This window comes from Mya arenaria, chromosome 14 (genome assembly GCF_026914265.1).
Source record: "Mya arenaria isolate MELC-2E11 chromosome 14, ASM2691426v1".
Lineage (NCBI taxonomy): Eukaryota > Metazoa > Mollusca > Bivalvia > Myida > Myidae > Mya > Mya arenaria.
Window position 1 is genome coordinate 17,702,530 of NC_069135.1, and position 16,855 is coordinate 17,719,384.

Sequence of the window (16,855 nt, forward strand, 5' to 3'; positions counted from 1 at the left end):
CTTAAGTCTTGGGTATTGTGTCAGTCAGAATGGTTAAACTTACAAAGATACAGACCGTTATATAAACACATTTTCATCAAGCAATACAGATAGTAAGAAAACAATAGAGGAAACAGACACAGGCAAAGACAAAAGCTATCATTTCTAGAAGCATGGCTGAATTGTTTTTTTGGCATTTGGGCAAACTCATAATGCTGCATATTTTACATAGTAAACCTGAAACCCAATGTTGGTGGGAGAGTTGCATCTTACATGTAGTAATGATCAAGTTGTTGAATGTTCACCAAGTGGTATGCAGTGTTGTCCATGTCATGATTGTTTGCAATCATGTAAAGCAAAATAAGTGACTTTGAATGATAATGTCAATAGAAAATGAAATGTAGAGCTGCTGCTTATTAGTTCACATAAGTCATATCATATATCATTTAACAGAGATATCGAGTGTGTGCTGAAGAGTGTCAAAGTGCATGAAACAACAATTCACATACTGGTGCCAAGTATTCAATAAGGTCATCATTATTATCTTCAGCTAACTTTATGGCCATAAACACTCAGAGTGCATAAATCTTACAATAAATCATTCCAGTGTTTGTGGTTCATCTTCTCTGCCAAGCAAACAGTGTGCACAAGAACCATCACTTCTGTAAGAGCATCTACCATTTATGACAATTATGATTTTATAGTAGGGTGCTATCTTTTGGGAGATTCAAGTACTCTTCAGCAATCAATCAGAAGCATGCAAACATTTTCTTTGATCTAGATGGGCTAGCTATCAATCCATGCATTTCCAATCTTGGATTTGCCATAATGTGGAATCCATGAAACTGGAATTAAGTTTTTTCCCCAATTTTTGTGCCCACCTAGGTAAACCTTGGGGAGGAGAAGGGAGTGTTCAAATATTGGCAATTAGTTATCAACCAACAAACAAACATTTTGCCAAAAACTTCTGGTACTAAAAGACCTCAACTGAAGCCTTAATTTATAGTTATATTCTTTTTCAATCATTAAGTTCAATCCCAACAGCATCATGCAAGACTCAATGATGTTTGTTCTTTGACATAATTCAAGCATTTGTTTAAGAATATTCATATGTGTAAAAGTTAAAACAGCAGCTGGTACATACTGTTCAAGAAATATTATTATGATTAAAGATAATGTTAATAAATTTCCATAAAGATCAATCAACAAGCTAGTATTTTATTCATGAAGGTTACAAGAGTGACATCTATAAGCATGCCGTGGATTCCTCTGAGGTAAGCAGCAGGGCAGGGTAATCCAGTAATTAGTAGTGTGCAACCTGAGCTCACTGATGTCATTAATGAACTACTGGTGTCTTACCTATCTCAGCAGAAACAAAGCCTGTATAATTGGCAAGAATTGGGCCTGTGGTTTTATGTTCATTTTTTATTAGAAACAATATTTCTTAAGCCTATGGGTGAGAACTTTGATATAATTACAATCAAACAAACAAGTAGCTCCAAAGATTTGTTGACAGCAAAATTGAAAATGTGCTGTTACAAGGTTAGAAGATGAAAATTAATTATTGTCAACAATTTTAATACAATATCTGTAAAAAGGAAAACATTAACACTACTCAAGAAAACACTGGTGTTAATTAATTATGTGAAGGGATTTGCATGATGTAGAAGGCAGATGTACCGAGTACTGGACTTATCACACACTGAGTGACCAGTGATGGAGAGATAGCTGACCAAGAGGGCTTGGCAACAACAAACAACACTTTTGAAATGCTGGAAATCATGTTTACAGTTTGATTATCAAGGCAGAAGGCACCCTAAGACAATATAAACACAAGTGAATAAGTAAGCAGACTTGAAGAATAGGAAAAGGTGGCAATAAACAACGAAAGGCCCAAAACTATAATAGTCTCCTTGAAATTAAAGAATATAACTCGCAACACTTTGTAACATATTCTTACCAAATGTCATACATTCCTATATACTCAAACTCAATTTATTTGTGTTAAGAGGCCATTATTCAATTTACAAATTGAAACATCATACATTTTGGTCAAGTTTCTGACAAAATGTGTACATAAAAAGAAGCATATGAAGCAAAATCATTATAATGAAATAACATAATTTATCTAAAACAGCTTGTAATTGTAGGGAAGATGTACAATTAATACTTATCAGATATTTCTTGGAAATGGTTTACATTAATAAATAATTGGACATAAGAATAAAGTACTAAGGACGAAAGCAGCATGCTACAAAAATGGCAGAACACAGACAATGAAGACCCTGGTCAGGCATAGACAGTCCCTCGTTAGCAGGTAGCAGGGAAATATGTCACATCTATTAGTCCTCCCAGCAGAGGCCATCATTGTTTTCCAGGCACATAATGGCACCACAGGGCCAGATAACGGTCTGATTGACAGGACTGATAGGAGAGCTAACAGGCCACTGGTCAGCTGATGGACAAACTGGACCACCAGCAACTGCAAATGCATGCTTCAACAGTTGTTTGACTTTTTTGAACATGCAGTCCACAGCCATATTTGTATATACTTTACAAGAATTATACAATAATTTGTATTTCTTATATTAAATGGAAATTTAATACCAGCTGTGCTTCAGTACATTGCCTTTCTACTCACTAGGTCTTCAGTTGTTGAAGAAAGCTCCCTCTACATCATTATAGTGCAACATGCATTTATAGAAACAAAACAATATGTAGGAAGACTATCCAAGTATAATGACTGGAGTCTGAACAAGGGGAGAATTAATTGTTCAGAAGTGATTTCTCTCAACACCGCACCTGCCATCCTGTTTAAATACTGTCATACATGTGCTGTTTTCAAGATGTGAACTTTTATGATATTATATACCATGATTTTATTACAAATTTGAATATACAAGGATCATCTTTACAGCCAAATCCTTTGAAGTGAGATGACATGTAGCTGAATGAAAGGTTTACTATCTCTGAAACTGTCATTATAAAATACATTCATGAATCACTTTTTGATTGCCATAACATAACCATTTACGAATTTCATTATTAACGTTTTTTCACAGTGAAAGTGGCTCATTTATTAAACAGTCAATGTGATTTTCAATTAGTAAAATTGTCATGAGGATGAAACTTATTGCATAAATGAGAAAATATGATTACTGTTATGCCCAAAACCTCGGAGCATTAGTGCGACCATTCAGAAAGGAAGATAAATGAATGTTAAGATTATGGTTATAACTTACCTTCAAAATCATAAAATCCATGGTAAAGGAATGGTAAACAAGCTGTAAAAATTAAATCCAAATATTGCGCTTTTGTACAGCAGAAATGTAAAATTCTGTGATCTCTAAAACAAAAGGCTGCCATGATGTGCACATTTTATATTCATTGTAAAATTGCTTCACATTTCAGGTCCTGCGTTCGTATTTCTCAGTACAAAATCATACATTTGCTAGATTTAATCAAACATCCTGTTAATTTCCTTGTTTTTCCCCCAACAATTCCAGTTTTACCACAGACACGATCAAACACATTAATGCAAGAATACTTGCTTCCAATTTTATTTTTTTCATCAAAAGCTTAAAACTTTAATCCCCTCAAAAAAAATCTAGCTAAAAAGTCAATAAACTTTTTTTCACTTTTCAACTTATAATCCAAACAGCCAAAAAACTCTGCAAATGCAGCATAAATCCTTGTTCTGTTCAAGTTCCATCTGCTGGAAGAGTTTTGATCTGCTTCTGTTATTGTGTGTCTGCTCCTGAGTGATGCTGGGTAGGTAAATCTGTGGCTTTCTACCTGACACTGCTATCTTCAACAATCTCTGCCCATGTATTACGCTCTGTTGCATTAGCATTTAATCCGAATGTGTTATATTATGAAATATAATAAACACACAAACACACACACTTCTTGATTTATAACATTTGCCCTCTGACTGGTCAAGTTTTTTTTCTTTATATTAAAATGCAAGGTATCTTTCTTTTAAGCCATGAAACATTTAACAATTCACCCCCTTAATAAGATTGTTCAGTCCGCAATTATTTCTTTAATTTTCTAAATTACCTGTCCTCTAGACTGATTTATGTCCTCGCTTGCTGCTAGTTAATTGAAATAGTTAATAGAGTTTTACTTCGGTATACTTATTTTTGGTTTTATTTTAAAAGTCACGCTAGCACGTAACGTTCCCCTCTTTTCCCACTAACGGTTTTGGTATAAACCAGTAAAGCTCTTACTGATATTTATGCAATTTACAACTCCAAATAATGCAACACGGTGTGATATTTTTTTACAACATTTCTTTCTAAAAACTTGTGAAAAGTTCGCTACAAAGGTCGACTATGTAGATAAGTCTCTCTGAAGTTGTAAAAACTATAAAGTAACTATCACTGAGGACCTAAACAAAATTTCTCAATACATTAGATTTCTGCCACTTCAGTAAACATTCGCTTTTGTACGAATTGAAAAACACAAAACTCAAAGGCAAACTATATACACACAGTAAGATAAGATTAAAGCTTTCAAGATTTTAAAATACTATGTTTGAACAATTCTTTGAACTTAAACTACATTCGGAATCTAATTTTGTCTTAAGAATTTCAAACTATTTCAAATTCTCCAATTATAAGAACTTTAAACATCATATTTGAAATAGAAATCTAAAATACAGCTGGAGTTTCTTTCCCAAGTTATGTATGTATGTTTAATGAACTTCTCTTTGGGAGAAAAATATTCCTCAACAAGCATTTGAAGAGAAAAAAAGCAGCTCCTATATCCTGAGTGTCTGTGGATGCACCTTCTAATGACTTTGGTTCTGAATAACGGCACTTCACAGATAGGTTTAACAGCTGTTCACAAACCTACCAGCTCTCATGTACAATAAACGGATACATGAAGACCAAAATCAAGACCATAGAAGCAAATACATCACCTACTCTGCCCGATTATTAACAACAAAATTTGTATCCTAAGGTTTCGGTTTTCATAAAAACCTGTGAAATTACCATTGGTAACGAAAATTTAGGGTCGCACCTGCGTGATGGAGTGACATGCAAGTGATACGGTCATGAGACAGCAATTAGCACAACAATTTTATAATATATAAGTACACCTGATACCAAGGAAACCACATTGTCAGAGTACATTTAGCTTCAAATTTTAAAAATACAAGAGGTTCGCGATAGAACTTGTATTGACAATTGTACAAAGGAAGGAATCAGATTCTTTTTAATAAAATTATTTGTACTTCTGGCAAACGAAATCCCAGGTTATGGTGTATGCAGAAGTGACGTAGAATTGATTTCATAGAATGTATCACAAACATGCCAAGCAATCCTGATTCTGATAATATTGTCATTTACTTTTTGCCTACTGCACTTAATAGCAAAGGAAAGAACTCTTTCATCAAAAAGTTACAAAATTAATGACAACAGTCATGCAACATAGTTTATATAAATTTGATAAGTCAGATTTTGTTTTTACATACAACATATTTGCGATATTTGTGTAATGTAATAAATCCTGAGCTTATAAAGTTTGTTTACCCTCTAGTTTGTCATATTGTGCCTTAAAGCCTGGTTCACTTGTATTATAGTTGTGATAAATAGTTATGGCTTCCTGCTCAGGACATTGAGCAATTGCTATTTTATTCACAAACTTCATTGTAAATTTCACAACTAACAAAGTCTCTGTACATGTTGTGAAGACCATTGTAGGCTTAAAAGACCAAAGTCTTCAAGCCTCATGCCAGTTTTTATAAACTGTTTATGGGTGTTATTCAACACGCATTCAGGAGGCTGACGTGCAAAGGCAACATTCAGGTTCTTCAGTCAGACAGCCAAAGGGGGTGTTTACTCTAATGAACATTTTACAGTGCTCTTCTATTGGAGTATACGATGGTCTGCCTGGGTCTATTTGGCTGCATTATGGCTTTACCTCTCTACCCGTCCCCCCAGCGTGACTTTAAACTTGAATCACAATGTCAAACAGGGAAATTTACCCCCACCAATCACCCTCAACAGTTGGCAGGGTATACGCCAAAAGTGAAATTTTGAAGCCAAAATGCTATATTATTATAATCTGGATGGCCCCACAGCCCTGACATAGTGTAAAAAAGGAAAGGCCACTCTCTCTGAGGCACCCCACTGATCCCCAACAAGGCTCCATTGGCTACAGGCAATTTATTTGCCTTCTTCCAAGGGAGTCAAATGTCCACTTTGTGACTTGCATGCATCACTGTTAATTTCACCAATGAGGCTGTGTGGTTTATCATGCATTTTAATGCTACATGTATGTTTTAGTATAATTTTTATGGTTAATAAAGTACCATCCTTGAATTTCAGCAACATCATGTTCCTTCAACACTTGATAATGTTTGCAGCCAATGGCAGTTTTACATATCAGATAACAATTAAAGTAATAATTTTTCATTGTCTTTATGGCAGATCTAGACATGAGCACACAAGTTTGTTTCAACTTTATTTGATAGCAATATTAACATTAAGCAAGGTATGATTTTTATGACTAAATACCCTTTGATCATAACCTATCCAAATATGCCTTAAACAGCCCAAAGATACAAGTTAAAGGTTTACAACTCTATTAACAAATCTATCATTTTTGTTGAACTTAATTGTCGTTTTGGTAGTTTATCCCCATCAAACGCAAAGACACTAAGTGACATCCACTTACCCCACCTCCCCTCCCCCCCCCACTACTCAATACAATGTATTGGCAATACTTCCTTGGAACTTAACCAGGTGCAATGTATTGGCAATACTTCCTTGGAACTTAACCAGGTGCAATGTATTGGCAATACTGCCTTTGAGCTTAACCAGGCGCATTGTGTGGGCAATCGATGTTGCCTTGGTCCACATAACCAGAGGCAATGTGTGGGCTGTATTGCCTTTAAACTTTACCAGGGGCAATGAGTGGGCAATATTGCCTTGGAACATTACCAGGGGCAATGAGTGGGTAATATTGCATTAGGACTTTACAAGGGGCAATATTGCCTTGGGACTTTACCAGGGGCAATGAGTAGGCAAAATTGCATTGGCACTTTACCAGGGGCAATGAGTAGGCAATATTGCCTTTGGACTTGTGGGCAAATTTTGCCTTAAAACTTTACCAGGGGCAAAGTGTGGGCAATATTGCCTTGAGACTTTACCAGGTCAGCTTGTAGTCAATATTGCCTTGGAACTTTACCAGGGGCAATGTGTGGGCAATATTGCCTCGAAACTTTACCAAGGGCAATATTGCCTTGAGACTTTACCAGGGGCAATGCGTGGGCAATAATGCCTTGGAACTTTACCAGGTCAGCTTGAAGTCAATATTGCCTTGGGACTTTACCAGGGACAATGAGTAGGCAATATTGCGGTAAGACTTTACCAGGGGCAATGTGTGGGCAATATTGCCTTGGAACTTTACCAGGTCAGCGTGCAGTCAATATTGGCTTAAGACTTTACCAGTGGCAATGTGTAGTCAATATTGCCGTAAGACTTTACCAGGGGCAATGTGTAGTCAATATTGCCGTAAGACTTTACCAGGTCAGCGTGCAGTCAATATTGGCTTAAGACTTTACCAGGGGCAATGTGTAGTCAATATTGCCGTAAGACTTTACCAGGGGCAATGTGTAGTCAATATTGCCGTAAGACTTTACCAGTGGCAATGTGTAGTCAATATTGCCGTAAGACTTTACCAGTGGCAATGTGTAGTCAATATTGCCGTAAGACTTTACCAGGGGCAATGTGTAGTCAATATTGCCGTAAGACTTTACCAGGGGCAATGTGTAGTCAATATTGGCTTAAGACTTTACCAGTGGCAATGTGTAGTCAATATTGCCGTAAGACTTTATCAGGGGCAATGTGTAGTCAATATTGCCGTAAGACTTTACCAGTGGCAATGTGTAGTCAATATTGCCGTAAGACTTTACCAGGGGCAATGTGTAGTCAATATTGCCGTAATACTTTGTCAGTGGCAATGTGTAGTCAATATTGCCGTAATACTTTATCAGGGGCAATGTGTAGTCAATATTGCCGTAAGACTTTGTCAGTGGCAATGTGTAGTCAATATTGCCGTAAGACTTTACCAGTGGCAATGTGTAGTCAATATTGCCGTAAGACTTTACCAGTGGCAATGTGTAGTCAATATTGCCGTAAGACTTTACCAGTGGCAATGTGTAGTCAATATTGCCGTAAGACTTTATCAGTGGCAATGTGTAGTCAATATTGCCGTAAGACTTTACCAGTGGCAATGTGTAGTCAATATTGCCGTAAGACTTTACCAGTGGCAATGTGTAGTCAATATTGCCGTAAGACTTTACCAGTGGCAATGTGTAGTCAATATTGCCGTAAGACTTTACCAGTGGCAATGTGTAGTCAATATTGCCGTAAGACTTTACCAGGGGCAATGTGTAGTCAATATTGCCGTAAGACTTTATCAGTGGCAATGTGTAGTCAATATTGCCGTAAGACTTTACCAGGGGCAATGTGTAGTCAATATTGCCGTAAGACTTTACCAGGGGCAATGTGTAGTCAATATTGCCGTAATACTTTATCAGTGGCAATGTGTAGTCAATATTGCCGTAAGACTTTACCAGTGGCAATGTGTAGTCAATATTGCCGTAATACTTTATCAGGGGCAATGTGTAGTCAATATTGCCGTAATACTTTATCAGTGGCAATGTGTAGTCAATATTGGCTTAAGACTTTATCAGGGGCAATGTGTAGTCAATATTGCCGTAAGACTTTACCAGGGGCAATGTGTAGTCAATATTGCCGTAAGACTTTACCAGTGGCAATGTGTAGTCAATATTGCCGTAAGACTTTACCAGTGGCAATGTGTAGTCAATATTGCCGTAAGACTTTATCAGTGGCAATGTGTAGTCAATATTGGCTTAAGACTTTATCAGGGGCAATGTGTAGTCAATATCGCCGTAAGACTTTACCAGTGGCAATGTGTAGTCAATATTGCCGTAAGACTTTATCAGTGGCAATGTGTAGTCAATATTGGCTTAAGACTTTATCAGGGGCAATGTGTAGTCAATATTGCCGTAAGACTTTACCAGTGGCAATGTGTAGTCAATATTGCCGTAAGACTTTACCAGTGGCAATGTGTAGTCAATATTGGCTTAAGACTTTATCAGGGGCAATGTGTAGTCAATATTGCCGTAAGACTTTACCAGTGGCAATGTGTAGTCAATATTGCCGTAAGACTTTATCAGTGGCAATGTGTAGTCAATATTTCCGTAAGACTTTACCAGTGGCAATGTGTAGTCAATATTGCCGTAAGACTTTATCAGTGGCAATGTGTAGTCAATATTGGCTTAAGACTTTATCAGGGGCAATGTGTAGTCAATATTGCCGTAAGACTTTACCAGTGGCAATGTGTAGTCAATATTGCCGTAAGACTTTACCAGTGGCAATGTGTAGTCAATATTGCCGTAAGACTTTATCAGGGGCAATGTGTAGTCAATATTGCCGTTAGACTTTATCAGGGGCAATGTGTAGTCAATATTGCCGTAAGACTTTACCAGGGGCAATGTGTAGTCAATATTGCCTTAAAACTTACCAGGGGCAATGTGTAGTCAATATTGCCGTAAGACTTTATCAGTGGCAATGTGTAGTCAATATTGCCGTAAGACTTTATCAGGGGCAATGTGTAGTCAATATTGCCGTAAGACTTTACCAGGGGCAATGTGTAGTCAATATTGCCGTAAGACTTTACCAGTGGCAATGTGTAGTCAATATTGCCGTAAGACTTTATCAGGGGCAATGTGTAGTCAATATTGCCGTAAGACTTTATCAGGGGCAATGTGTAGTCAATATTGCCGTAAAACTTTACCAGGGGCAATGTGTAGTCAATATTGCCGTAAGACTTTACCAGGGGCAATGTGTAGTCAATATTGCCTTAAAACTTACCAGGGGCAATGAGTTGGCAGTATTGCCGTAGGACGTTTCCAGGGGCAATGTGTGTTCAATATTTCCTTGCAACAGGACTTTTTAGGCAATATTTCCTGGAAAGTTTACCAGTTGGGAGTGTGGGAAACTTTACAAGAGTTGATAACTGGGCATGACTGCATGCAAAATTTACCTGAGCCAGTCTGGTCATTATTAATTTTGGTTCAGAATAAAAAACGAATGTTACAGTTCAACAGCAAGAATGTCAGGAGTGCATTTAATGAACCGTTTTTAAAATGAGCAGTAGCTAAAATTATATGCACTGAAGGACAAGACAATTATATACTCTTAAATACCATCCTCAGATGTGGTTAATATGACTATGATTTATATGGGGATTTTATAAGTTGATACACATAGATGAGGTACTGCTGTGCCACTGTACTGAACTGAGAAATGTAAGATAAAGGCTTTAATCTGTCTTACTCTAAGCTGACAATTACAGCATGTTTTATTACATTTTTCGCAATTTGTCTAAATAAAAAGCAATCTGATGTGCTATATCTGCAAAGATGTAATATTAATGGAAAGTCATACTTTGATCTTGATCAGAGGAATTTTGACAAAAAATGTATTAAATTTAAAATGCATGTTAAAAAACCATGTGATTGAAATAAAAAGTTATTTCAAAAGGCTGCAAAATAGAATGACATCGTACTTTGATGAACAATTTTAAAGTATCAGATCTTCTTAACAGTAGGGCTTTTAAAGCTTCTACTAACTTATCTTATTTAATCAAAGTAAAACTTCTAACAAACTTTGTAAGCGTAATTTTATGACAGAGGTTCCGATTTTTTTAATGAAAATTTGTAGTTAAATCTGGTATGAAATCATACTATTTAAAACATGAAAGGGTCTTTGATGGTATTCAAAACATTGATTTGCTTACATTTTAATAATGCTTACGCCTATTTAATTTTGTCACATATTTGTATATTCAAACTCCGACCTACTTTAAAAGCTGCCTATAGACAATTGAGCCAAATCTTAAAAGTGACCATTCAAGAGATCAAAGATAAAAGTAATGAAATCCAGCTTGTTGACCGTTACATATTTCACTTGCTTATCAAGCGTCAACATTTCAAAGTAAACTAGATAATCAGATTAAAGAAACTGATTGTTACCTTTTGGCAGCAGTTCTGATAAGAAAGTTTCTTTAGGAAGATATCAATATTACTTATTTAAATTTGAACTAAACTGCTAGATCCACAAGTTACAGAGTCTAGAACAGAAGCAGGAGCAATAACAGTTGCTAAATAAGTAATAGTAGCCTGAGCAGTAACAGTAGCAAGATCAGTAACAGTAGCAAGATCAGTAATAGAAGCAAGATAAGTAGAAGTTACAAGATCAGTAACAGTTACAATATCAGTAACAGTTACAAGCTCAGTATCAGTAGCATGACCAGTAACAACACCAAGATCAGTCACAGCTACAAGATCAGTATCAGTTGCAAGATCAGCAACAGTAATAAGATCAGTTACAGTGCAAGAGTAACAGCTACAAGATCAGTTTCAGTTACAGCTATAAGATCAGTAACAGTGACATGATCAGTAACAACAGCAAGATCAGTAATAGTAGCAAGATCAGAAACAGCTACAAGATTAGTAACAGTTGCAAGATCAGTAATAATTACAAGATCAGTAACAGTAGCATGTTAGTAACACCAGCTAGATCAGTTATAGCAGCAAGATTAGAAACAGCTACAAGATCAGTTACAGTTACAAGATCAGTAACATGATCAGTAACAACAGTAAGATCAGTTATAGCAGCAAGATCAGTAACAATTACAAGATCAGTAACAGTTCCAGGAGCAGTAAAAGCAGCATGATCAGTAACAGTTACAAGATCAGTAACAGCAGCATGAGCAGTAACAGCAGCAAGAGCAGTAACAGTAGCATGAGCATTAACAGCAGCAAGATCAATAACAGCAGCAAGATCAGTAACAGTTACAAGATCAATAACAACAACAACATCAGTAACAGCAGCAAGATCAGTTAAAGTAGCATGAGCATTAACAGCAGCAAGAGCATTAACAACAGCAGGAGCAATTTCAGCAGCAAGAGCAGCTTGAGCAGTAACAGTAGCATGAGCATTAGCAGCAGCAAGATCAGTAACAGATACAAGATCAGTAACAACAGTAACAGCAGCAAGAGCAGTAACAGAAGCATGAGCATTAGCAGCAGCAAGAGCAGTAACAGTAGCATGAGCATCAACAGCAGCAAGATCAGTAACAGAAGCATGAGCATTAACAGCAGCAAGAGCAGCAGGAGCTGTAACAGCAGCAAGAGCAGTAACAGTAGCCTGAGCAGTAACAGTACCATAAGCATTAACAGCAAAAAGAGTAGTAACAGTAGCATGATCAAACAGTTACAAGATCAGTAACAGCTGCAAGAGCAGTAACAGTAGCAACATCCATCAGTAACAGTAGCAAAATCAGAAACAGGAGCAAGATCTGTAATTTGGATTCTGTTTTGATTTGTACAGCCAACCTCAGTAGTTTTAAGTTGGCAAATGCAGCTAAATAACATTTGAAATGGGACAAATGGATGTACATGTTTGAATGATATCTACAATGCTTATATATATGTATATATACATCAAACTGAAACCCTAACAAGTTAATCCTTGATTAAATAAAAAATTCAAGTGGCAAACTTGAAGAATGCAAAATCAAACACCATTTGATAGATAAATGGAAAATAATACTAAAATGAGTAACAAATATTTAAACATTGTATGTAATGTCAACATAACACCTTACACCTTTAAAATTCATCTGAATTGAATAAAACTTGACATAATCCCTGATTAGACCAGAGCCTTTGATGTCTTGATAAGTAACCGCCAATCTGAACAGAAAACAACTCATTTAGGAATTAATGGCTATTAAGTATGCACTATGGCTAATGTATTCAGTATTAAATATAGAAGGAAGATTACTTTAAACCTTAATTTCAAGTTAAAGCTTTTCCTTCTACATAATAAATAAATAATCATCAATTAGTGCTAAAAAAACTAATAAAATATACGGAATGCAATTACATTCGGGATTTTTTTAATTTTAATAACATAAATTGCAGTGCACTGAAGTTGTCATGAACATTACATAATAAGTTTTTTTACTGATAAATATGTCTGCACGAACAGTATCTTTATCTAGGAATGTATCCTTGCATTCAAGCAGCAATTACACAAATAACATTTTATCTAAAAAAACTTTTATCATTTATGATAAATAGGTACATTAGATATAACATTGCATGCTTCATTTTTGTGACTTCATTTGCAGAAGGTTCACAACATGCTTCATTCCTGGCCTTTACAAGTATGAGGGGTGTTCAGAAAGTTTCAGGACAAGTGCTGTAACATTCTTATTTTTTTAAATATTTGTACACAATTCTTTAAACATACATACACCAGTATACCTTTAAATCATTTTCAGAACTTTAATTCATTTTCAGAAGCAAAATTACAAAATTAAAACTAAAACACTAGTTATTATCACCATAACAACATTATGTAAACGTGAGCAGGGCAACTAAATGAATAAATAATTGCAGAAGATCTGTGTCATAATATTGGACGTAATACACATGGTAAATTTTCTCAAAACATTCCCCAGGGTACTTTACACACTTCTTGTGTCTGTAAACCCAAGTTTTAAAGCAGTTGTTGAAGTTTTCTGTTGGTATTCGCCTAAATAAACCCCTGAACAACCACTGGCAGGTCTTTGCCTCTTAACTCGTTCTTGATGGTTGGAAAAAGCCAAGTCACTTGGAGCTAGGTGGGAAAGTACTCAGGGATGTTGTATAGTTTTAATATCTAATCCTGCTTGTGTTGTCTTAGTAACGACAGACGTATGGGGTGGTGCATGGTCATGGTGAAGATAGAATTTGCCGACAAGCTCTGGCCTCTTCTTCCTTACTGCTCTTATCAAGTCCCGCTGCCTTACTTAAAAGCGGTGATTTTGCATTTATTTTTATGCTGAACTACTTATTACCGTAAATGACTGGTTATATAAGATGATAGAAGTTATAAGACGCGGCAAAAAAATCTGTGAATAACCCGAGAAAAACTTTTAATCTATGTTTTGGGTTTTAGGACGTATAGAAAAAATGTTAAAATTGTAATTGATAAAGTCTTCCTGAAGTTCTTTAGCTAATTTTTCTGAAGAGCCAATTTCAGTCTGAAATCAACCTTAGAAAAAATGTCAAAAGCTTGTTACTTGTTGTAAGACGCAGGCATTTTTTTACATCGAAATCTGAGGGGAAAAAAGTGTGTCTTATAACCAGTCAACAAATTAATACCTTTTTATAGTAAATGGCTGCCCCGGCGTTCCAGAGGAGGACGTCCTTATGCTGGGTTGGGACGTCCAGCCTTGGATCATTTACTGCCTCATGCATAGGGTCTTTCTTGAAAGTGTTGTACCACTCATAGATTTGAGTCCTAGACATAGCTGTATAGCACCATACATATTTTAGATCATAGCTATTGTCTCTTGTCTGCTTTTACCCATCTGAAGCAAAATTTGACCAAATATCGTTGTTCTGGATTCATTCAAGTCACTAAATGCCTTTACTTGTTTACCGTATAGAGCCAAAATGACGTCATGGACATCCAGTAGATTCCCAGAACCATGTCAACAAACTTTACCTTCAATTTGCAGAGCTAATTAGGATCATAAATGTAGAACAAACTCATAGTTCTACAGTCAGGTTCGATGTTGATGTAATAGTGCACCACTCAAGCTTACCTAAGGTTACCATAACATAACAAAATAAATTGTCTTAATCAAAGAATATGTGGTATGCATAGTTTGAATGAATAGATGAAATGTGTAGGTGCAAATTCTGAAAAAATCATACGAAAATGTCAAGAAATAAAAATATGACCGAATTTGTCTCAAAATTTTCTGAACACCCCTCGTATAATTAAAAAGCCAATTAATAAAAACAAAACAGACATAATAATTTGTAAAGACTTGTACAAGGTATATGGCACAGATTACCAACATATGGAAGCTAGATGTGTCATTGTTCTTTGATTTTTGATTGATATCACATTTGAACAATAAATATCTTTCATATTTTTCTCATTGTCCTAAAAGCTGTAATAATAGACTGATCAAAAGATAATAGACCATGGCCAGGTGAGAGTTCTAACCTCCAAGAGTTCATCATGACTTATGTCACGATGGTTGTTCTTAGTTATTTTAGTTGGGTTCTGTTTTATACTAATAGAGCATGATTTCGATGTTGAGGTCATTGCCTCAGACCCTGATACACAGACTTGACTATTCCATCTACAGTCAATAGTTATTTAGTATTGGGATACAAGGGGATAGAACTGGATAACACACCCACAGACAACTTCAACCATCTCTCCAAACCCTTTATATAATTTACCACAATAATATTCATCACAATAATGCCTATGAAAGAAAGAAGCAAATCAGCCAAGAGCAAATGCTTCTTCAAACCTAATAAAATATAAATAAATAAATTAGTTATACTGCCTTCTTGTACTGTATTCTTGATTACATAATCAGTAATACAGTTTAAAGAAAATTTAAAAAATGAAGCAACAGAAATTATTCAAATTTTGATATACAAAATGCTCAGTTCTATTTAAGAACGTAAATAAGTACATAAACTGTATGCCCTAAAAATAGATCATCCTGATCTTCTTGACTGCCTTTAATCATGACTTTTACCATAATAATGCTTTTTATTAAAGTTTAAAGCATTATGACAGATAACTTCAAAGCTGTTTCAGGCAGAGTTCATTTTCCAATTAGAGTAGTCTCAGATTACACTGGTCCAGTTCTTAAATACCTATACTTGCATTACCAAATGTTTGTGTTTTATTAAGCCATAATGTTTATCAAGAGCAAACTGAGACATGAGTTTTGCACCTGAATTCACTTGAAAGTGATTTGAAGAAGCCGCAATCCTGTGAAGAAATTAGGATAAGAGGTCTTAGTATAATGATCTTTAAGCCATAAATCTGCTGTAAAGTGCCTGGTTTGTCACAATCCAGGTCAAAGGATAATCTGTGCATAATCATCTATAATGTCACTTGCATTTTGTTATAACAGATTTCATCAAGATTACAGTGATATTGCAGAGTGGAATAAGGAAAAGTGCCACCAGAATTCAGTCCTCCGGTCTTTGATGAACAGAACCTCAGTGAACTCACCTTTTTTTTCCTTTAAGAAGATGTTTTTTTTTTTATTACATGCGATCCGGTGCTTTAGAGATTTTTCAGTGAAATACAATTGATATTTCACTGTTTCAAACTGTTTTTAAATTTAAGCAAGTTCTCACATCAAAATGAAATTTCAGTGGGTACAGGGCTTGGACACAAATTCAGTTTTAATAATAAATAATGAGTATTTGTATGCAAGACTGATTGAAATACCTGGCAGTTTATAATAATTGAGCCATTGAGAGTAGTTCGTAAAAGATTTCCAAATGCCATATATATCAAACAGTCAGGTTTTCCAAAACTGATATTTGTCCAGCTCTGTTTAATCTGCTGCACTTATTCCACTGCAGAGAGTTGCAAGATAAGGTCCCCATGCATTGTAATGTTGTACCCGCCTTGTCCAGGTACCATCAGTGCCATTTCCAATACAGTTTCCCCGATAATGTTATAAACAGTTAAATGTTTTGAAATTTGATCATACAAAAGTATAGTATTCAACCTGAAAAATCAAAGGGTTAACGAGGTGTAATTTGAAAACTCAAGATACAAAACATGTCAAAGTAAAACTGCGTCATAAATGGTGCCAATCGTAAGTACAGAACGAAATAAAGACCAAAATGCAAGAAAGGCCAAAGATATGTCAGAAAAGTGTCTCTTCCTACAGAAAAACATTGTGTTGAGTTTCAGACCCATGATCTCTGTCATAAGAAGTGACT

General features: G+C 35.7%; 1 protein-coding gene across 2 annotated transcripts in view; it reads right to left on the reverse strand.

Moving 5' to 3' along the window:
• The window catches only part of LOC128217693 (E3 ubiquitin-protein ligase PDZRN3-like), a 147,983-nt gene that overhangs the window by 62,968 nt on the left and 68,160 nt on the right, over positions 1–16,855 (reverse strand). Inside the window, exon 1 of one of the 2 annotated variants that reach the window (XM_052925014.1) lies at positions 3,222–3,737. The exons of the other annotated variant lie outside the window; for it this stretch is intronic. Coding sequence (XP_052780974.1) covers positions 3,222–3,242 — 21 coding nt within the window. The 5' untranslated portion in view covers positions 3,243–3,737. Of the gene's footprint in view, positions 1–3,221; positions 3,738–16,855 lie in introns of those variants that run through there. 2 annotated transcript variants of the gene reach the window in all.